Here is a 24,539-nt window from a genome sequence, read left to right on the forward strand (position 1 = left end):
CAATGAAAATAAAAACAAAAATACCTGTCACTTTCTCTTCCCGTATTGTGAAGACCAGGAAGGCTCTGTGTTCCAGGGTGTGCACTTAGAAGATGGCAGAGGTTCGGTGAGTCTGGGATCCAGCAGAGCCCACCAGTGATCCATGGGGCATGAATGTGAGCAAGAAATACACTGTTGTTGGTTTAATCATCTAGGATTTGGGGGATGGTTTGTTACAGCAGCAAAATGTCACCTCTCCTGACAGTTACAAGACATGTCAGAGATAGATTATAGATAGATAGGTAGATGTTGATGATAAATAAATACAGAGATAAATTTCTGTTTATATGTTCAGCGTCGTGTAAAGGTAAAATTTCATAGCAGTCTTTTTTGATGTTTCCTTAATACGCATTAGGAAAAAGAAAACTGTAATTTTTAATATATAAAGGATCTTTTCTAAACTTTTCTTGAACAATTATATTGAGTGCATTTGTGCAACAACATGTCTGGCTGAGGTTTAATGTTTCCATGGTTTCCAATACAAAGAATCATCCTTTGAAATTGGGAGTCTAGTTTTTTTTAGGATGAGCTAAGTAATGTGTTGTGAACAACCAAAATCCAATGGAACAGAAAAAGAAGTGTACTTTCATTGTAGTTCTTTGTGTTTCGCCCCAGCCTGTGAAAGCCTGCAAGATATTTTTAAGCCATCTATCTTTGGTAAATCACTATCATAATGTTTGCATGATAGTGAAGCATCCCATTATTGAACATTTATTTGGGAGCTTGAAATATTGGTTCTATTCTAGATCAATCCCTCTGATAACAATTGCAGTAGGTTTGCAATTTGCTTTTTCAATTTAATATTGCCAGTGGTGTTAGACCTGCTATTATTTTTATTGCTTAGATTACTGTTGAAAATATTGTTGTGAGAAAGAAGTAATGTCGCCATGATTTTATTATGAGACCACTTTTCTTATACACAGTGCCAGGCGTCTGCAAAAGCATCAGGCTCTCAGGCCATATGGTATCATTTATATCTTTTATGACTGGCTCTCAGAGTCCTCCGCTAAGAATAGTAATGGTGATTTTCAGAGCTCTGATCATAGCAACTCACCACTGCAGCAGATCAGATAAATATGATGCTTCAATTTTGAAATTTGGCAGCACATTTCAGGGGGGAAAAAATCAAATGCTAACTGTTTCAATTTTGTCTCTCTGCCCCGTGAAATTCCAAGATGATCTATGATGAGAAAGGGCGAGATGATTGAAAGCGTACAGCAGCTGTTAAGTTCAAACTCACATAGGATTTTTACTGTTGATGTTTATGTGGAGATGATTTGAAAAATGAAACATTGCATGTTCAATTCTTGGGGAATGAATATTCCGAATCCCCTTTCCTTCAAATAAGTAGCTCACCATCTTCTGCTGATAAGCACACAGAAGGTGATGTTGCCTCGTACTATGAAATTTATCCTGATTATTATTATTTTTTATTATAGTATTAATGTACATTATTACCTATAAAAAACATAGCTATCTTTATATTAACTACATATTATGGGCGTTTGCTACTTAATATTTAAACTTCGGATATTGCAGTTTATATTGTAGTCTTTAGAACGGGGTTTCTCAAAGTGTCATCAGGGGAAACCTGGTGGTCTCTGAGATACTTTTAGAAGGTCCGTGAGATCAAGGCCTTTGTTATAATATTTTGAGATGTCATTCCTTTTTTTTTTTTCAATTTCATTCTCTTATGATTGTACAGTGGAGGTGTCTGGAAACTACGTGGTCTGTGATATTGCAGTAAACTGAGTGCAGTAGCAGATACAAGAATCAGATGTTTTCTCTTAATACAGACATTAAAGAGGTTTGTACCAATGTGAAACAGTGCCAGTCTCTCCCAAAATAGTATCTTTTGCTTTAGAAAATACAGGTACTTTCATTGACATCTGTTGCTTATATGTAAAGGGTTAGTTACTGTTATTTTACATGAAATAATACATAGATATTAAATTTAATATGGTGAATGCCCATAAAACATCCCACAGAAACAAAAGCTCTTTGAGGTCTTCAGTAATTTCTAAGAATATGAGGGGCTCTTGAGATAAGACATTTAGGAACTATTGCTCTGAAGACCTGCATTCCCCACTCTTCCTTTTCCATCCTCAGTTACAGTGATCTGCATATTACAGGAGTGAGGCAGTAGTGCCAGGGCTGCCTCAGGCGGTGAAGGAGCTGAAGACCACAGTCTCTCTGTTGCTGGTGTTTTTCCTCATGGTGACATACAGCTGCCCCTGCTTCCGGTCTGCATTTCACTCAGGAGGAAAGGCTGAGAAGGGAGAGGGCAAGTGCCTAGATCTGAAAAGCAAACCTTTACCCACACAAAGTCCCCCACCACGCACACATACACACAAACACACATTGTTGCTTTTGTCACTTTGGCCAGCATGTTGTCACATATCCACCAGAGCCTCATAGAGTTTTATATTTGGACCCATTGCTGTGGACAGTGAAATCTACATTCTGTAAGAGGACAGTGGATGTGGGGGGAAGCCAGCCACAGCCGCTTCACCTGCCTTCTTCCTCTGAGCTTAGGAAAATGAAGCCCCAAAAAGTATTATGGGAATAAATAGGCTTGAAATGGGAAATAGTGTTTGCATGAGGCAGGAACTTGGGAAGTGAGGGGCTGAAGGGGATAGGCAGAGAATTAAGTAGCAAAGCCCTGGGATGGGTGGAAAAGCCAGAGCCTGTGACGGATCCAAGAGTCTGCATGTGTCTGGCCACTGTGAAGTGGGAGCCCGTGGAAAGGAATTTGGAAGTTACTGCTTCTGGGCAAGCTGCCTTTTCTGTGGAACCTGGTCCCGGTGTAGAAGCCACCATGTCAATGAATTTTGGAAAGAAATGTATGTGTCTGTCACATGTTCACTGTCATAAACTGAGAGTAACGGCTTCCATTTCATGGCCACCTTCTGCATCTCGCACATTTCTCTCACTGACAAGCTCCAACCTGGAACCGTCCAAGTAAGAGGATTTGGAGAACGCGTTCTCAGCCTTGGTCTGGTGATGCTGGTGCCAAGTTCATCACAAACAACTGAGCACAACTGCCAGCAGTGTGTAAAGTATAAATGTCACAGTCCCAGATGTTTCCATTTGGAATAGATAGACTAGGCATGAACAGTTGGAAGCATCACGCATTGTCTTAATTCAAAATAGTCAAGTTCCCGACAAACTTGAGTAATATTATGAAAAATGTATTGGAGGAACACACCACCAGTGAATCTGGTTAATTCAATGCAGAGGAAGAAAGCCTTCACCAAAAAAGAAATAAAAGGAACTAGTTTTAATCATGCCATGATAAAATAGAGACCATAACATTTCTTAATTCTACATATAAGCTAATATGTAAGTATCTGAGGACGGAGTTAATATATATTAGAATGTATTGATGTACATGCATATTTATAGGTTTATATAGGTTGTTACCATAGGCACTGACTCTGGTTTGTTGAACATTTAGACATGTTTTTCTTCTAGTAGCTTCTTCAATTATATGTGCAACTTCTGTGAAAAAGGAAAAAAAAAAAGGCAGATTTCAATTGATTATCACAGAGGCAAATAACCGCGTGGTTTCCCATCCTGCCGAGCTGTGTGTAGAGACGTTCTGTGTGGCTGGTGGAGACGGCTTCTTTCTCTTGATACATTTTCCCTGTTACTTCTGTGTAGGAACTGTGTTGGTTCTGTCAAATGACTGTGATGATTTTTTGATAGTGTATGGAGAGTCCTAACTACTGTTGGAACTCTACTTGGAATAAACTATACCAGAATAACTTAATGTCCTCTTTGCTTGTACTTAATTATAAATAAGCCAATTTTACCATAGGAAATGGTGATTTTACTTACATAGTTTTAAATACTGTCTTGTTTGGAAATAGTTTCTAACAATTAAATAATATGTCAATTAAAATTATTCTAATACTTATTGTATATTTTCATGTGTATTTCTGATATCTAAAATAGTAACATAGTGTAAAAGACAGATTATGGGTGAAAGCTCTTAGTTGAATTACTAATTCAACTTTTCTGTAGACCTTGTGTTCATAGGGAAATCACTAAACTTCTTTGGCTTCCATTTTCATTGCTGAAAAGAAATTAAAACTATTGTAAAAACTGACAGTTGGTGCACAAGGGGAGGGTGGTCCCAGGCGTGCCTTTTCTGTTTCAAGAGAAAAGGTACATCCGTTGAGTATCACTTGCTATTTGAAGAAAATGAAGTAAATTCTCTTCTCGCCAGCACCACCCTAGCCCTGGATTCTCTGACTGATGGTGGGTACGTGGTCTCACATGAATTTGATCTCACGGTAGATACTGCTTGTGTATTCAGCAGTTTTTCCCTAGGTGTTACTTACAAGGTTTCATGCCTGGTGAAATCTAGTCAACATCTCTAAGTCATAGGTGTCATTTTAATACCATGTCCTTACTATTTAGAATTAAGACAATTAAGTACCTAGGAGAGTGCTTGATGTTTAAAAGATACCAAATGTAAATTTTCCTTATGCGATCATGAATACATACTTTCAGCTTTGTTTATAACCAATGATCCATATAAATTTTATTATGATTTGTTCTAGTTCTGTGAAACATGTCCTGGGTAATTTGATAGGGATTGCATTAAATCTGTAGATCGCCTTGGGCAGTGTGACCATTTTAACAATATTGATTCCTCCAATCCAAGTGCATGGGATATCTTCCCATTTTTTAAAGTTTTCTTTAATTTCCTTCATCAGTGGTTTATAGTTTTCTGTGTATAATTCTTTCACCTCCTTGGTTAGATTTATTCCCAGATATTTTATTACTTTGGGTGCTATTTTAAAGGGGATTGTTTCTTTACTTTCTTTTTCTGTTAATTCATCGTTAGTGTAAAGAAATGCAACTGATTTTTGAACGTTAATCTTGTAACCTGCTACCTTGCTGAATTCTTCGATCAGCTCTAGTAGTTTTTGTGTGGACCTTTCAGGATTTTCTATATATAGTAACATGTCGTTGGCATATAGTGACACTTTTACCTCTTCTTTTCCAATTTGGATCCCTTTTATTTCTCTCTCTTGCCTGATTGCTGTGGCTAGGACTTCCAAGACTATGTTGAATAGGAGTGGTGATGGTGGGCATCCTTGTCTTGTCCCAGATTTTAATGGGAAGCTTTTGAGTTTTTCACCGTTGAGTGCTATGCTGGCTGTAGGTTTGTCATATATAGCTTTTATTATGTTGCGACCAATGACCATGGATCATTGCAGGATATTTTGATTATTTATCAATACTCTGAAATTTACATACACTGTAACTTCACCACTTGAACCCCATTTACCAGTTTCTCATTCATAAATTAAGAAATTTATCTATTTTTTAAATGTCTTACTGCTGCTTTCAACCTGAAATCCATTTTTCCATAGTAACATTAAGGCCTAGAACTGTATACACATCTTATTTCAACTTTATTTTCCCACGTGGGTCACTTACAGCTTCATATTTTACATGACTAAACTCCGACTCTGCTTTTCCAAATGAATTATTCTATATATGTTTATATTTAGTTGCAACTGTTTCTTTCTGGATCTTGTCAATTTGTTAAGTCATTCAAGAAGTATACACTTAATTCACATCATGTATAATGTACTGTTTTCGGCTTTTGAAAAGGGAAAATACAAAGAAAAATAAAACATAGTCCTGCCCATTAGAGAAATATAAATGATCTCCCTTCTTTTAATACTTCTTTGAGACCACTATTTTTCTAATCTTTCTCTCATAGATGGCTCTGTGCAATGATCCCTTAATTCAAAATTGTTTCACATCACATCTCAATAAAATGAGCCCACCCTACTACAGGGTTATGAGATTGGATGTGATAATATTTTTGAAAAGTCTACCAAAAAAAAGCAGTCTTTAAATGTAGGAAGTAATAATTTTATCTTTCTGTCAACTTTCAGAGGAGTTTATGCTTATTAAGGCAGGAGCCATGCTTTTTTCAGACTTCTTTTGTTCTGGGCTCTAATTAATAACCATCACTTTGAACAATTGGCTGAACCTTGCTAAGGTGCTCTCCCTCCTCAGTGAAACACAGAGTATAATAGTTACCCATCTCCTAGGACTGCTGTAAGGATTAAATGAGATAACCCACTTAAAGTGCTCAGCACAGCACACAAAGAAACACGGAGTAAATTATAAAAAGAAAAATAATAGCTAGCGTTTATTTATCACTAATTATGTAAAAAGCATTTTATGAGTTTCATGATAATTATCTAATTTAATCTACACAGGGAACCTATGAAGAAAGTACCATTATTATAGCTGCAAAAATTATTATTAATGTAGTTTTAGCAGTTAGCTAGCACAGTGATTGGCACACAGCAGACACTCAATAACTATCTGTTACACTCTTGTTGAACTCCAGACTCTAATTACATTTGAGGCCTCCACTGGCTGTATCAGTCAGCATTCTTGCAAGAATAGAATCTGACTGCAGCAGAAAAGGAATTTATGTACAGACATCAGATTGGATAGCTCACAGAATCAGCAGGAGGATTGGAGATTCTGGCTCAGAGGCTGTGCCGGGAACAATCCCTAAATCACACAGCAAGAGCAATTGCTTAAGGATATAAAGGAGCAAAAGAATTGGCACTCGATGCATCTGACATCCCAATACAGATCACTGAAGTCATCATTATCAGTAATGCTGCCAGATAATTCATTTGATGCCACGTCCAAGATCTGTACATCTCTGTTATTGAGGGGAGTTGGAGAAGCAGTTTCTTGTTCTCTGTTTTGGAGGAGATATCCTAATGTGTTCAGAACCACTGGACTCTCAGAAATTTCACTCAGGCATCAGATGCTTGAATTTCCATAAAATTTACTTGCAGTCCTTGCACATAGCTAAGGTATGGGCCAGGAGCCAGGATACCTGCTACTTGTGTTTTCCGTGTCTTTTCAGTATGATGCCATTAACCAAATATGTCCCATGACGTGATGAGATGGTCTGCATTCCTGTGAAGTAAATCGTAGCACAGAGGCTGAGAAATGATTTGACCCTTGAGTAAAATAGAAATGTTTCACTATTGTGTGTGACATACGAAAGAAAATTGCTTCCAGTGTTCCCTGTTTGCAATGATGGAGAAAAGAGTTTGTACCAGAGAAGAAACTTTGTTCCTAGTGCTGGGAGTCACGCCACCACATCTGGAATAGCAGTTTTAATTAGAGTTACTCTATGATTAAACGATCGCCAACCTGTGAGTTAATTAGGGATGGAATATGATGACTACTCTCAAAATTTTCAATGTTGAACAGATTTCTAATTCCTGCAACTGTGTCAAGCATAAAAAACAAGCAATATCACTTTGAATCTAGTCTTTTAGTAGGAGAAGGAAGCTTTATTTTATCCCACTTACCTTTATAGATTTTACTAAATAGGTTAAGTTCTTAATAGGTTAGGGAGCCGATGCTCTTCTATTGTAATTCTTTGGTCAGGGACTGGGAAAATACACATGGCATGGGTTAGGGTCTCACTGGACCTGATTTGAGGATGCAAGGAAAACCCAATTTGCTATCTTATTTCTATAAGGCCACTCTCTGATTTATGGAATATGGTAGTATTCAGGAGCTCAAGGAATTAATTTACAAAGCAAAAGGGAGATTTGTTCTGCCTAAGCTGAGGTGCAGGAGCTCTGAGTCTTTGAAATCACTCAGGACGAGGGACAGCACTCTTCTCGCGTGAAGACTCAAGTCCAGCCTTTGTTGCAGACTTAATTTTTTTTTTTTTTCAATTATACATATCAAATAGGACCTCACAGCACTGGCCCCATATTTAAGTCCTAATGGACTATGACCTTACTAGTAAACTCTAAAATTCCTGCAGGTTAGACCTTTTTTTGAGTAACACCCTGGACCTGTTGTCTACTACAATACCCATGTCAACTGTGCCTCTAATGGTTAATAGCTGCTAGTAAGTCAGTCGCAGGTGGACAATTGTATCCTAATTGAAATCAGAGAGCCCATCTGATTTCACACAGATTTTCACAGTAACTGGTGTCCCCATTCTATAGAATACAATGCTCATCAGAAGTGCTGGCAGGCATTCTTTTTAACCAATTCATTTAATGTTCTTTCTCCAATAAAAATCAGCAAGTTCTTGATAACCATTGGAAAATTAGAATAGTTTCAATAAACTTCCCTGAGATGTGATGGGTGATGAAAGCGGGGCAGGATGAACCCTGGTTTCCTAATAAAGGCCATTCCTTTGATTAAGATTGTCGCAATGACTGAAAACAGGACAGGACTAGGCTTGCAGAAGTTGCTGTTTCTTGGCGACAGGGAAAGCAAGCATTAGTGCTTTGGATTATTCTGAGTTAACCTCAATCCTCCCACATCCCTATCTGCCAGTTTCCAGGCTCTCACCCCTTTCCAGTGTCCTTTTCTAACTGTAACACAACAGATCTGGCAGGAAGTTAAATTCAATCTTGGGATCAAAGTTTGTTTTGAAGCCCCACAGCTGCAAGAGATAAAAGATCCCTTTAGCACAGTCTTTGAAAGTCTTCAGTACTCATTCTGTGCTTTAAGAAAAAAGAAGTGTAAGATTTTGAGCTCTTTAAGCAAGCCATCTTAATATAAAGTAACCAACTCACCCTCTGTCTTTGAAGTTTTGATGTTCCTCATCCGTTCTATGTAGACACAAACGCCATTTCATACAACAAGCTCTTCGCTCTAGCAGAACACAGGTAGCATTTCTGCTGTCAAACTTCCACCCTTCATGCTGTATGGATTTAAAAAGTTTTTTTTCCAACTAGTTCAGGAAACCAAGTACATAGTATCCTTATTGTCCATGGCAACTGTTCCAAACCACTTCTGATACCAGTACCTTTATCAGCCCAGGGTCTTGGCTGCAAGTGAGAAAACCAGGCTCTAGCTGACCTAACCTGATAAGGAACCTATTAAAGGATATTGGGTAGCATAAGGAAGCATCAGGAAAGCTGGGGAAGCATACTCTTGTGCTACATAGTAGGGATAAAGCAAAAAATCTTGCATAAGACTTATTTAGTGAGGTCATCATCACCATTAACTGCAGTGAACACTGGGGGACTGTGCTAAACACTGCTTCTACTGCGATAAGCATACTAGTACCCCTTGAGAGAATTGCTCTAGGCATCCTCTTATTGCATCAACAGCTTAAGATCCAAACTCTGGGTGGGTACACGTGATTCCTCTAGCTTAGATGATGCATCCACTCCATAGCTGCAAGGGCTTTGGGAAAGTGAAGACCTGGGTCTTGCCCATTCTCTAGTTAGAGTTAGTTATAGTTCTAGCAACAAACTATAACTTGGAGATAACCATAGTCAGTGATAGAGATAAATCTCTACTTAGGTAAGTTCTCACGCATTTGAAGGGGGTTTGTAAACAGAGCAATCAAATTAAGGACAGATGAATTGTCTTGCCTACTTTAATGTAGAAATACGATGTATCTTTCAGAGAAAGGAAAAAGGGTCAGAAAAAGCCCAACCTATCTCTAGGCAGCTTCTAAGGAGTTAGGTTCTGTTTCTGATTTATGCCCTCGTGTACCTCTCACTTTGTAGCCTCATAAAATTGGCCAGCTCCCAAGCTTTTGAACAGGCTTGCTGCTTACTTCATGCAGCATTATAGTCCTCTGTCAATTTCAGTATAAACTCAGTGCCCGTGGCTGATAGACTGGTTTGAATAGACTTGCATTGATGTGTGGCCAAAGTCGTATTTGTGATTTACTCTAGAAGTTGAAAAAAATTTAAATACAGATCATTCAAATAGTCCCTTAGAAATGTTTGAGGGGGAAAAAAATCTGTAAAAGTTAAAAATCAACCAATTCTAGTCAGAATTATGGAGTGGGTCGAAACTTGCCTACTAATTGTATTCCCTGAAAGGTCAGACTGTCATTTCAGCCCTTGGTAACCATTCAGGACACTGACTGACTAAATTTTCTCTGTCTCTACCTTTCCCGTCAGCCCTTCTCCTCACTCACATTCCGCTTGTTTCTCAGTTCTGTATCTTACCTACTTAAGGCCTGCATTTCTGTAATGTCAAGGTCTGCAATTAATTTATTTGCAAGGCAAATCTGTGCCATTGAAAATCAGAAGAAGATGAAGAACACATACTATCTTCTTGGAAATTGTGGTTCTCAAGAAATAAGAAATAGCTTTATTAGAAGCTGTTCTGGCTGGGCAATAACTTTGAAGTTCAGTGGTAGATATAGTGTGATATTATTCATCAACTTGGAAGGTGGTATTTAGTATAGGTATAAACCTACTATAGACTAAACAGATAGACAAACTAATAAATGAAAATCCAGCCACAGAAACAGACGATATTTGCCATGTGTTCACGTATAGATAACGCCCTGGTATTGCATTCAGTATGAGGAAGTAATATTTGTCTTATTAACTTATAGATTACAGAAAATACGTGTCACGAGAATGTGTTATTCACGTGTATTATTTCAGGAAATCCTAGATTTACAAACATAAGCAGGTGACGTGAGTCTGAAGGTACTAGATCGGTAGTATCACAGAATGAGAAATGATTATTCTTTCTGTTTAAAAGCAAATGTGTGCATGGATTCTTCATATATATCTGACACCGTTTTTTTGCCTATTGCGTCCTTTCCTTTAGAGATGCTCTGTGTCTGTGTTCTTTACATATTTTGCTATATATTGTACAATATTTTGTTACTGCAGTAAAACTACCACTATGCTTTCATAACACTTAAAATTATTATCCATATTGCCTTGTCATTTCTACTGAAAGGATACTTTGATTGTGGCAATATGTTAACTGATACGTGAAGTGCAAACCAGTAGGCTTTTACTTTTATATTAACAAGTAATTAAACGATAGCATTTTACTTAAATGTCTGAAACGTTGAGATATATACATTGTGTACTCATAATTTAATAGTATTTTTGGACTATGTTTTATACTGATTCACAGTATTTTTCAAATTTTAGTAAAATAACACATTTATATGAGTTGAGAAAAACGATAAAAGCACAAGTTTTCTCCCTGAATCCTCCCTACCTATAATCCTACTTTGTAATGGAAGCAGCTTCTGTTTTCTGTATTTTGCTGGTTTTATAACCCAAGAAATCATTTCTCAATAAGACAAAAATATCTGATTGCTTTTCTACACTACTGAGGAAGTAAATTATATGCTCACAAAGCTCTATAAAATTTACAATGCTTTAGAACACCTTTGAAAATACATTCCAAAGCGGCTCTGAACAGAGACTCTGAATATATGAAAATGCATAATCAATACATCTGTCAGTGCTTTTCATGCTCATCAATAAAGGAAGAAACACAAATCAGGGTATGTGTATTATGGCTGGTTCTTTTATACCCTAAAAATGTTCAGTTCTCCACTCTTACGTATTTAATTCAACTTCGAAGCATGAGAACGAAGAGCATAAATATATAAATACATAAGATCAATATGTAAATGCGGTAGCATTAATAAAAGTTTTTTGCTGACATTAGAGTTATGAAACTAAAAATCATCTGCATTCTACACGCATAACTGCTCCAGTAAAATTTACATGAAGGATTATTGGGGGGATTGAGTTAATATTTAAAGCACTTAAAATTGAGTTCCTGCCAGAGTAAGAACTCTTGTTAACAGAGAGAGACCGAATTAATTTCAAAATTAGCCAATTAGAGATCAAGTGTTAACTAGAGTTTCTGTTAAAGGAGAGGAAAAAAACAACAAACTTTGTTCAGCTATTTTTAGAAAAGACTTCATTTTTCATGGAGGAGTAGTGGTAGTCTAGAGAGTTAACATGGTGCCAAGCTAGTCTTCCATCATTTATGGAAAGATGTCACCTACCCTAATTTTCTTTGCCTCCACAGAATTCATTAGCATCATGAATTTATTTCCCTTTGTATTATTCTTCCCCTCTTGTGAATTTGTTTTGTTAAGAAGACTGACTGACTAAATTCTTGCCAGCACACAGGATGTTTATTACCATTAGTATCATTGTTGTTGTTGTTTTGTTTGTTTGCTTCTCTATAGTCGTCAAAACTATGCTGAGCAAAAGCACCTAGTTGATACATACTTCACAGACAGGAATTTCCAGATTAATCTCTCTCTAATAATACAGATACTAAATTTAGTTCTTCTGGGTTATTTTTAAAGATACTAATTAGTTTTCTTTTATAAATTTACACCCCCCCCCCACCAAAGCATGATTAGTCATTGTTTACTTGCCTTTTGAAAAGCAATAGTACCTTATCTTCTACCCGGGTTTGGAAATTGCTATAGGGTAAAATGTTATCTGGTATCCCTTAATCATTGTATTTTCTCTTCATAGTTTTATAAATCTCTAGACTTACATAATAATTCTAAAGTATCATTCAAATTTCATTTTTATAGTCTATGAGTATGAATTTTACTAATTGCCAAAAAATGGAAGAAAAGATATGCACAGGAATATTTTAGGACATTCTATTGACTTCTGAGTAGAATGAATTTCAGATACTAAGATGTTCTTTTAACATTTCAAAATATTTAATGCCATTTTTCATTTTTTTAAAAAATAAGATGAAAGGTTTATCCATCCATTCATAGACTGAAAACATCTGTGTGTTCTGTGCACAACAAGTGTCCATTAAAGAGTTTGGATGACTGTCAGTGGTGACTCCTGATAACTTCATAATGAAGTAATCATTCAAGTGTCACGTTAAAACTGTTTCATAGAAATTACATAGTGACGGTTTTCAGCTGGCATACACTATCACATACACATTGGTGAAACTAAATAAATTAACATATTCTTTAACTTGAATAAAATTTACTGATTTAGAAACATTCAGAATACTACCATAACAAACAATGAAAATAATTAAAATATGCATACTCATGGAACAATAAAGGCTTATCAAAGTGTTCAAGTAAAATGTGGCAGTGAAATGAATGATTAGTTTTCAAAGTAGTGGCATCTGCTCTGTGAATAATCCAAGGTATGCTTTCCAATTTCCATGTACCAAGTCTTTTATTCAAAGGAGAGAATTTCTCAAAAGAGACATATGGGACCAAACAGAATGTAAGGTACTGTGAAATTGGAATTTTAAAATGCACCTCTTATTTATACCCTGCTTACTTAAAAAATTATTTTAAGCATAACAAGTGGATATATCCTAAAAAACTTTTTCCCATTTTTTTTTGTTATAAAAAGTCCTATTTTTCCCCCTTGTTCTCCTGGTAAAAGTCCGTATCTTCAACATCCAAAAGATGCTAGAGGTCTGTATTTTTTAGCGCTAGAAGAAATATCAACTTCAATATTCATGAATATAAAATTCTGTTAATTGTTTAAAGGTTGCATTTTCTATCAAATTGATGAAAGAGTTTGGATCTGATTATTGAAATAACTAATTTACAAAATAAATATGAATTAATTGCTCTCAATATGTATATGTTTTAATGTAGTTTATTTTTCCAATGTGAATGACATATTTTAAGAAATGTGAATGATAATTCAGAGTTTTTCAAACACTGCATTAGAGACAGTGTCTACCTATAAAGAATAGGTGTTAACACGCCTTGTCTAAGTTCAGTTAAATAATAACACCCGTAACTGGCCATTTGAAAACAGCTATTTTTGAAGTGGATGTTTTAGACTAGCTAAATGATAATTTAAAACAACTGTTCATAACATTATAGAATTTTAAAGTTAAATGAGGTAATTATCTAGAACTTTCTATCTCATTTATAAAGGTGAAAATTGTGATACAGAGAGACAGAAGTTTAACGCATGCCATATAGCATTTTAATGGAAAGAACGGTAACTAAAATGTGGTTTGTCTCTTTTGCCAAATAACAGTCTTTAGCCATTGAAAATGTCTTCCAAATCTTGTGCTGTGTTAAGGTGTGGTGTGGAAACAAAGCCACCTAGGACATTGGAATGGTGTGACACAGTATTCGAAACAAATCTCTAAAACAAAATAAAATAAATCTTTTGAAAAAATACAAAAAAATTAAAAGTTTGTTTTGAATCCATGTTCATAGTATTTACTTCAGAAGAAAAAGAGGGATGGAGAAAAAAGGCTGTACCATCTTTAAAAATTATTTTTTGTGGTAAAATATATATAGAATAAAATTTGCTATTTGAACTGTACAATCCAATGACACTAGTTACACTCACAGTGTTGGTTGTGCAACCATCACCACTGTCTTTCTACCAAAAAGTTTTTATCACCCCAAACAGGAATTCGGTAGCTATTATGCAAAAGCTTCCATCTGCTCTTCCCCCATCCCCTGGTAAATTCTAATCTATTTCCTGTCTCAGTGAACTTGACTATTCTAGATATTTCGTATTAGAGGAATTATACAATATTTTCCCTTTTCTGTCTGGTTTATTTCACTTACCAAATATTTCAGAGTTCCTCCGTATTGAAGCACATATCAGAACTTCATTCATTTTTATGGCCCAATAACATTCTGTTTTATGTAAACACCACACTTGGTAAATCACTGATGGACAGTTGGGTTGATTGTATCTTTTTGCTCTTGTAACAACTATCTTTTATGTTTAGATAATTAATAGACTTTTCAGAAAATTATTTATCTTATTTCAGTGTCAACTTTTGTTCCTACTGTTGGCTAATCAGACGTTTGAAAAGAAGACAATTGTAGACATGATAATTATAATTTTTTTTACTGAAGTATACTCAATTGTAATGTGTCAACTTCTGGTTAACAGCATAATGTTTCAGTCATACATATACATACATATACTCGTTTTCATATTCTTTTTCATTATAGGCTACTATAAGATATTGAATATATTTCCCTGTGTTATACAGAAAAAATTTTGTTTTTTATATATTTTTGTATATAGTAGTTAATATTTGCAAATCTCAAACTCCCAATTTATCCCTCCTCACCCCCTTTCCCCCCAGTAACCATAAAATTGTTTACTATGTCTGTGAGTCTGTTTCTGTTTTGTAAATGAGTTCATTAGTTAGACATTATAATTATTGACTTGAAAACAAAAGTGAATATTGAAGCTTTCAATAAAATTCAATTTTAATTTTTTTTCTCTTTAGTGCACATTTAGGTTTTAAACTATTATGTCTTGACATTGGAATATGTTTAGTTACTAAGGAAACAGCTAGAGTACATAGCTGAATATTATATTCCATTATAAAAGCTTTCTCTTTTTCTTTAAGCAATAGTATAATCATTTTGTAATGATTTTATATATATATATATATAATACTGATTTAATGATAATATCTGAAAATATTTATTTAATAAACAATACTTGGAACAGATTGTTAATACTAGTGCTAGAAATAAAGGCTAGATTAGTGACCACTACCTATAGAAGAAACTTCAATACCATCAAATTTAAATACCATCAAAAGGAGAAGATGGAAAAATTAAGTTCAACTCAAACTTTTTGCCCAAACTATTTGCTTTAGCACACTTATTTTAAATTATCTTTTTCCATGAATGTCCTATTTTAAGGAGGACAAAAAAGAAAACAAACATAAGCATAAAAAAGAATCCCATCTTGCTATTCACTTGCTACACACAAAGTAATAGGTTGTATTCGTTTTTTAACATTAATGTACTAAATGTGTTTTGGGATAAAGGGAAACTAATTGTTTTATTATTAAAATGTTCAATGTTGACAATTTTTTTCAGATGAATTCAAGTTCTTTATGAAAAGGCTACCCATGAATTATTTCCTCAACACATCTACCATAATGCATTTGTGGACAATGGATTCTAATTTTCAGCGCCGCTATGAGCAACTGGAGAACAGCATGAAGCAACTTTTCCTAAAGGCACAGAAAATTGTGCACAAGCTCTTTAGCCTTAGCAAGAGGTGTCATAAACAGCCCGTCATCAGCCTGCCAAGACAAAGGTAAGACATTTGTAGCAATGTAGACAACTGAGGACAAAGTTTTGACAGCTCTGTTGCTTTTCTGAATATAGGTGTGGTAATATACATAGCACAGTGTTGTTTATGTTATTAGAAATCATTTGAAAACAACATGTTGGCTTTAGCCTCAGAATAATTAATTGCTATTTTCCAGAGTTAATCGTACAATGGGAACACATGTGTTAACACTCACCCATGTTGTAGCATGTATCAGTAATCACATTTTGCTTATCAATCAGTTATTTGATGGATACTCATGTTTCCACTTTTTGGCTGGTCTGAATATTGCTGCTGTGAAGATTCATGTGTGGTTTTTAAATGTGGGCATATGTTTTCAGCTTTGTTGGATATATACCTAAGAGTGGAATTGACTATCAGAAGATAATCCTATACCTAGTATTTTGAGGAACTGCCAAACTGTTTCCAAAATGGCTGTAGCGTTTTATATTTCCACCAGCCATGAGTGACAACTCCAGTTACTCCGCATCCTCACCAACACTTGTTATTATCTGACCTCTTGATTATAGTCATCCAAGTGGATGTGAATTATCTTCGTGTGTTTTTTTTGTTTACATTTCGCTAGTGACTAATGATGCTGAACATCTCTCCGTGTGCTTATTGTCCATTCAGTATCTTCTTTGGAGAAATATCTATTTGAATTTTCTTCCCTCATTTTTAATTTGCTTTTTATTTGCATTATTGAGTTGTAAGAGTAATTTATATATTTGGATGCCATTTCCTTATCAGTTGTGTGATATATAAATATCTCTTTCCAGTCTCTGGAGTGTCTTTTCACTTTCTTGTCTATCTCTTCTCCCCATCTGTCTGTCTGTCTGCCTGTCTGTCTGGTCAGTCTAGCTAAAAGTTTGTCAATTTTTTTTTTCCTTTCAAAACACTAACTTTTCGTTTTCTTGATATTCCTTTGTTATTTTCCTGTTTTATTTGATTCTTTCCACTGTAATCACTATTTCCTATTTGCTTTGTGTTTACTGTAATTTTCTTTTTCTAGTTTCGTAGAGAGAAAAGGTACGTTATTGATTTGATAGCTTTCATCTTTTTTAATACAGGCATTCACTGTTCTAGATTGCTCTCTAAGCGCTGCTGCTAAGCTTTGTTATTTTACGCATCCTGTAAGTTTTCTTATTCATTTCATGCATGAGATATTTTTTATGTTTCTATCTGCATACTTCCAGGGAATATTCCCTAACAGGGAATTACGGCTGGAGAAAGACATTGTTACCTAGTTATAGTGAACTTTATGCTCCATGTGCATGAGTTAAATACAGTTATAAACTACTGAAGTCAGTGTTTCTACCCTCAACGAAATAGGAAATTCAAGACAATGGGATGGAAGCAAATTGATACATTTGCTTATAAACTTGTTGACTAGAGGGTTTCTTTTAAACAGGTACGACTAGAGTTGGATATATATGGCTGAAGCTCAGGGGAGATCTGAGCGAGTAAGACGGCAGTTATCAGTGCATGTGAAATCATGAGATCTGAGTATAATACCATGCAAATATGTAGACAGAATCTGAGAACATGTTTAAGGGGTGACAGGAGAAATGGAAACTATAAATGCCCAAAGAGTGGGGTAAAATATATCATGAGAGACACATAATTTCTAGTAAAAATAAATAAAACTTAAACATTCAAATGTGTCATTAGAGTGCGAGATTAAAAAAAAAAAGCAGGAAACAATCCAAGTTGGGTGTGTACAGAATAAATAAACAGGCAGCATAGCATAAAGATGTATTATTTGGAACAGAATTCAATAAATGATAGACATAAATGTTTTTCAAAACTTTCTAAATTAAATACATCAAAGATAGCGAAAGGCTTTTCTTTACTTTCTTTTTTTTTTTTTTTTTTTTTTGATTTAGCTTAATTCCTATGTTGTCTATTACTTATCACACACAACAAAAAAGTACAGACTTCTTGCTGGATGAAAGATTTTACTGAATTTGGATTTTCTTCCCATCACACAGTTCTTTTACCAGGAATGTGAGATTTTGTTTCTATTTTGCTTTTATTTTTTCCCCTTTAATATGATAATATAAAATTACATTAGGGAAACAAAAAGATATGTACTAGAGGCTGTTAGTGGAATACAGTGGGAAGGAGGCTGGAAATGTGTGGTGTACCTTTTCAGAAATTTTTGAAAGAGGAACCTGGATAAGCAATGTCAGTGATTCACTTCTGTCAGAGATTCTGGTTTTTGCTCTGCCTTTGTGGATTGTTTTTCAGCTTTTCTCTTGAATTTATCCACCCCAAGAACTTACTTTCAATATCTAATATTCAAAGATCTGGAAAAATAAGGAAAAACAAACAAAATAAGACCTGCAAAGTACACCTCCACTAAGATTATTTCTTGACACTTCCTGTATGATGGTGGGTGGGCTGAAGTTTTTCTTGATAAAGTAAAATGTAATTCTTCTTTTTTACAAAGCATGGCCCTCAGATCAATCTCACCAAGTCTGCACTGCTGTTGTCCCTCTCATGAATTCACATGAGATCAAAATCCTTTTTCTTATTGAAGTAAATTCTAAAGCCTGTGATAATCTGGCTTCTTGGAGGCAGTCAACTTTTGTTGCTAGTCTAAAATTTTTGAGATTATTAACCATGACATATTCATTTTACAAGAGGACGATAATTATAGGAATTATTAAAAAGTATTCATGTATAATTCCTAGAAAGTATCTCAACTATGTAAATCATGTCTTATTCACAGAGCAGTCAAGGGTCCATAGCAATATTCCATTTAAAAGTCCATTGGTAACAACATTGTAAAATGACTTTAACTCAATAAAAAAATGTAAAAAAAAAAAGTCTATTGGTAAAGGCTTAACAACCAACTTTCTAGAGGGGGAACACACCTTATCAACTTTTGTAGTGTAAGTATTTCCACCATGGTCAACTTCAAGCTACCAAGGTGTTGTCCCTGCACGTGGAGTTGAGCAGATCTGCACAGTTGGTTCTTCTGAGGCAGTACATGCAGGCTGTACCACTAAACACTGATTAAAATATTTTTATGAAGTTATTTCTTGTTTATTAATATTGGAAAGTGAGATAGGATGAAGTCACTTCTCTAAAGTCACAGAGAAGAATGAGTTTAGCGCTACGTTATTCTGTATCTGGGAACTATGTCATGTGCTTCCCATACATGCTCTGTAACAAGAGTTAGACACTGGCATATGGTCCAATCCAGCCCTTACCTGTTTTTGCATCAGCCCATGAGGAAAGGCTGTTCCTTATAGTGTTGAAAAAAATCAAATGTAGAATAATATTTTTGATTGATGAAGACTGTATGGAATTCATATTTCAATGTGCGTAAATAAAAAAGTTATGCCTTTTTTTTTATATATACCATTATGGCATTCAGTCGCCATGGAGAGACTGTGTGGTCCTGAAATCCTACAATATTTGCCGTCTGGCTCTTACAGAAAATTTTTGCCACCCCTGTGAGAACTTACGGGATCTTGCTTCCTTTCCTCACTGACCACTCACCCACACCAAAGGGTTGGTGGACCACTCCTTTGAGAATGCTCCTGTAAGTCAATTTCAACCCCTTCTAGCAGACCTGGAAGACAAACTGTGGGGCTTTATTAGAGGTTACATCCCTTCTTCCTTTACTTCTCTTTCCTTCCTAATGCAGCCCCTGCACATGCTGCATCACGCCTCCCCACCTCCCATGAACCTAGGATGAATATCAAATGAATGTAAGTGGAAGGAATGCCTGAAACTTCTCAATTGCACCCTTAAAGAAAAAAGAATGCACACCATCTACTTTCTCATCTTCTCCCTGGCTAAAATGCAAATGTGATGGCTAGAAATAAAAATTATGACATGAAAAACCATGTTAGATTAGTAAAGCCTCGTCTCTTTGAAATTAGCATATCACTCCTCGATGGTTTATATCTGTATTCTTATTTGAGAGAAGATGAAATTGCAGTTTTTCTAAGCCAATATTATTTGGCTTATGTTGCTGCAGCCAAACTTGCATCCCAGCTAATAAAAAGACCTTACTCTGTGGCCTCCAAATCCTTTAATATTGCCGAATTTGTGATTTAATTAAAAATGGCATTTATATATTAATACAAGGGAATTTGCTGAGAGCAATTTTATATGAAACTTGCGGGGGGAAGGCAGGATATTAATTTTCCTTACATTTCTGTATTACAGAATTTTTAAATTATTTTTTGTGTTTCAACTGCTCTGTGATGACTCACAGGCTTATGCTAAGTAATAATGAGTCAGTAAATTTAAAGGGTTTAATATTTAGATATCTTCGATGGGTTATTGAGAAATGTGAGAGAAAAAAAAAAAAAAAACAAACAAGAGAGAGCAATTATAAAGTACCCAGCACAGGAAACGTGCTTAAATAGTTATTATTTAACATTTACAAAACAGAAAAAACACTATTTTGATGCACATGCTCATTCTAATTATGTTAGTGAATTTTCTGCAAAATGTGTTTTCATGTGTTTCATAGTCGAAATGAAATTTGCCGTAAAGATAATGGCATAAGTGCCATAAGGAACACATAATTGCTTGTAGAGAATAATTCTTATTTGATTGGATTCTGACTCAAGGGAGCCAGCAAGATGAATTTTCAAGGAGAGAAGAAAAAGAAAAAAAAAAAATTAGTGGGTGTGCCACACCCTTCTTGGTACTGGGCCACTTCCAGACAAATTTCCAAATAGGCAAACTTGTCCTTTCTTTCATGCTCCTTCCTTTCACCTGGGTCTTGGGGTGACCTGTGTTTCCGCTCCCATGGCTCTGAGATGACCTTATCTTCTAACTATAATGCTCTTACTTTGACTTTCAGCTCAGAACTCATTTTGTGATTTTTCAGTTTATTAGATCTTAATGGATATTAGCTGAAAATAATTCTTTTTTTTTTAAACAGAAGTTGCTATGGGTTTATTAAAACACTTCTCTTAACTTAAATATGCATAGCTGGCTCAACACATCATCATGCATATGTTATCACGCATTCAGGAGAGTATCTGAGATTTATGAGGACGGGCTTCTCTTGCGGCTCAAGTCGATTTCAAATAATCTCTTTAAAAGTCTGAGTAATGATGCAACTTATACATCAGGGATTTGCCCTTTTCATTCCCCAAGGCAAAATATCCACTTCTGGGAGAAAAATCCATGGTATAGAACAAGAGAAATATTCTTCTTTTTAACAACTGGGAAGCTTGAAAATACTGTACAGGAAGGAAGGTGGACCAATCTGACTGTTCTTTCATTTTTTCTGAAGCAATTGCCAAGATTTCTGTAGTAGGATTGAAGGTCAGAGAAGTAACACCTGTAACCAAGTTCATTGTAGCTTTTTTCGGCTTTGGGTTTGTTTCTTAGAGACAAGAATCTTCACTGTGTATGTTTACCACTCCACAATTGGAACCACAAGCCACATACTGTCCATTCCTAGATGTGGCAACGCTTAATCCATATAAACTGTCATCAACAAATCTGTTAAGGCACTTCGTAGAGTTCACATCCCAAACATAGACTTCCCCATCCCCTGAAGAGACATAGACTTTCTTACTGTCTGAAGAGAATGTGGATGCTGCAATCCTTCCATTAGTTTTCATGCTACCAAATAGTTCTTTAGTCTTCATTGACAACAAGTGAAAATACCCAGCAACACCATTAATAAGCAAGAAGACGCATCTGGGGAGACTTCGAAGCTCCGCACTATCTTCTCCTTCAAACCTCTTACTTGATGCACAGGAATTAGCTTCTCAGCCAGCATATCATAGACATAAAAAAACTTCGCTGTGAGTGCTTGTGGCTAAAACGTCTTCTCCATTAGCACTGAAACAAGCCTTAAAGATTGGAAACTTTTCCAAATAGGTGCTCTGAATTTTAGGATTTGTTTTTCCATCAACCTGGAAGAGCGATACAGCGTTATCCAGTCCAGTGACCATCACAACCTGTGCACGGGGATGGAACGGCACAGACGAGATCCGAACAGTGGTGGGACGTTCAGCATTAGCGTGTTGGCAGTTCTTCATCTTCAAGATTCCTTTAGGAAGAGTGACTGATGTGGACAGGAAATTCCCAGTCCTTTGCAACAAGTCATCTTCATCCTCTTCACTTTCATCATCTGGAGATGTTTTCCGTCTGTTGGTCTCTGCCCAGGCAGGTACTCCCCCCATGGCATGCTGGAATTCTTCTTTCAGTCTCTTTTGTAGCTCGTCTTCTGAAAGTTTACTTTCAGCAGCATTTTTCATCCCATCTTTCTGAAAACGATTGTTCATCATGTCAACCATCTCCTCCTCTTCATCTTCTCCATCCAGCCAAGCCGGCTTCTTTAGAGGTGGAAAATTATCTTTTGCTTCATTCTCCACTTGAGCCACCTAAGCCTTCTGTACTTGACCCCGTGGGCCCCGCAGACACCGCAGCAGCGCGCCCTCGTCTTCCTCGGCGTCGCTGAAGGCCGGCTCCTCCCGGCACCGCCCAGCGGCCGGCTGGTCCTCCTGCAGCGTCAGGCGGCTCCGCTGCCGCGCCTGCCATCGCTGTCCGCTGGGAAGAAAGCGCAGACTTTCCCGGCGGCCCGCCCGGCCCCCCTCCGGCTCTCCGGGCCGGTCTCATTCGGCCCGTCCTTGCCGGTGGCATCGTTGTGTTTGAGAAGGGGCACAGGCGCTCACGTGGAACCTCATTTGAGAATAATTCTTTTAAAGCAAGTTCATACTTAGGTGTAACAAGCTGTTTGTGATTTTTAAGTAAATTACATGCCATAGAAGTCTTCATTTTAAGGCATTTTAAGCAGAGCAAAAATATTAAAATAAAAATATGTGGGATCATTGTGTTGCTCTTTGTCATGGATAGAAGCTCATATGGAGCAATCAAAGAGCTTGTCACCTTGAAATTTTGTCTAGAGTGTGCTGTCTGCAGCCCACAATGTATACAGGAAAGTGGTCCAAATTCAAACTGTAGAGGCTCTCCTTTCAATAATGTTAACAGAGTCAAAAGGCCCTGCTCCTTTTGGAAATTATGTGGACTTATGTATATGTGTTTATTTGCATGTGTCTGAAAATAGTACAGAATGAGAGGTTATCAGTTCATTACATGTTTTCAGTAAAAATCTTACAGTATTGCTTTATCCTTCCTGTAAGTTTGTTTATTCTCTGACTTGAGGAAAAGGAAGCCAAGAACTAAGGGGAACAGTCTTGAGTATAAAATATATCCTAACATAGATCCAAATTAGAGAGATTTATTACTTTCTTTTTTTTTTTTTTTTGGTATGTTAACTGCGCAAATATCATTTCCATACCTGCTACTACATCTTCATGGCATTAAAGCAGTCTTCCTAGAAAGATTGCATGTCACTCCCAGATACATTTCCTGTTGGAGTCACTGGCTTAAATAGTCAGATTTGGAAACAGTAACAATATAGACAGCTCCAGGGAACTACCTTAACACATAAGTTAACTTTCTTGAAAGAAAGCAAGTCTTCTTCATAGACTCTTGGAAATAGAGTTTATAACGTGCAAGATTAAGACCCCTTTTCCCAGCGCTATTTGAAGTATTAGTTTGTTTAAACAATGAGAATCAGTTCCTTCTTTGACATTGTCCATAAGTTTGTGCCACAGAGGGCGCTGGGAGTCTCTGTTCTCAGTCCTCATTTTCTCTTCCTAAGAAGTGGATGATAATCCTACATTGTGTTCCACTAAATAACTTGCATCTTGTGAGATATTAATATTTGTTTTCTAAAATAAGTACACACATACTTTTTTTTTAAAGATCTATGTCAAGTAAATTTGAAGACTATAATTACTATAAACTTTGCTTGGACATCTACAGTGTAAATTTGCATGCCAAATATTCTATAATGTGCTACAAATAGAAAAAATATATTTGTTTAAAAAGAGATTTTCCAGAACAAACAAACATTTTTACTCCCTAAAATGCCTGTTAACTTCTCAAAGTATACACTCGGAAAACACCTTACCACCATTTTTAATCCAATATTTACAGTTTCTAGAATTGTCTGCAGTTATAATGCACTCACCCCAATCACCATGAAATATTTGACAGTCACCTTGAGCTGAAAATGATTTTAGAAGATCTTTGTTTTCTCAGTTTCTTAGATGGTTTCTGAGTGCTGGGGACCAGTTGTTGGCAAATAATTATTTTAATTATGTTCTCAGAAAGACTTCACTACCTCATCTCTACAAAGGAATAACCTGATATGGTACTACAAATTAAATGCTGATTTGTTTCCTAAAATACATTTTGTCACATTTGTTTTTTATCATCTTGAACCTCTGCGATTTTCATCCCAATATTTTGCATGAGATGGAGGGTTACATTAAAATCAACCCTTCCTATGATGGTTAGTGTATGATATACATGAAGTTACATCTCAGAGAAAAAAATGTTACAAAGAAATAAACTGATTATTTGTTGACATCATATTAACCATCAATTATTAACCACATATGGGCCACAAAGTGAGAATCAGTACAGATTTCAAGACACTAGTGTTTCTCCCCAAATCTTATAATATTATTGAACATAAAATTCTTACAATAGATGCACTTTCAATTTTTACATATATTTAAATCAAGGTTGAGAATGAGTCACATTTGAATC

General features: G+C 36.0%; 1 protein-coding gene and 1 pseudogene across 4 annotated transcripts in view; one reads left to right on the top strand and one right to left on the bottom strand.

Annotated features, from left to right (window-relative positions):
* BRINP3 (BMP/retinoic acid inducible neural specific 3) overlaps nucleotides 1-24,539 on the top strand; it is a 338,781-nt gene that overhangs the window by 259,352 nt on the left and 54,890 nt on the right. For all 4 annotated transcript variants that reach the window (XM_010974025.3, XM_010974027.3, XM_010974026.3 and 1 more), the window contains one exon: nucleotides 15,692-15,914. In XM_010974025.3, coding sequence (XP_010972327.1) covers nucleotides 15,692-15,914 — 223 coding nt within the window. The remainder of the gene's footprint in view (nucleotides 1-15,691; nucleotides 15,915-24,539) is intronic.
* On the bottom strand, nucleotides 15,941-24,432 carry LOC141574750 (U3 small nucleolar RNA-associated protein 18 homolog pseudogene; annotated as a pseudogene).

The sequence above is a fragment of the Camelus bactrianus genome, chromosome 23 (assembly GCF_048773025.1).
Source record: "Camelus bactrianus isolate YW-2024 breed Bactrian camel chromosome 23, ASM4877302v1, whole genome shotgun sequence".
Classification (NCBI taxonomy): domain Eukaryota; kingdom Metazoa; phylum Chordata; class Mammalia; order Artiodactyla; family Camelidae; genus Camelus; species Camelus bactrianus.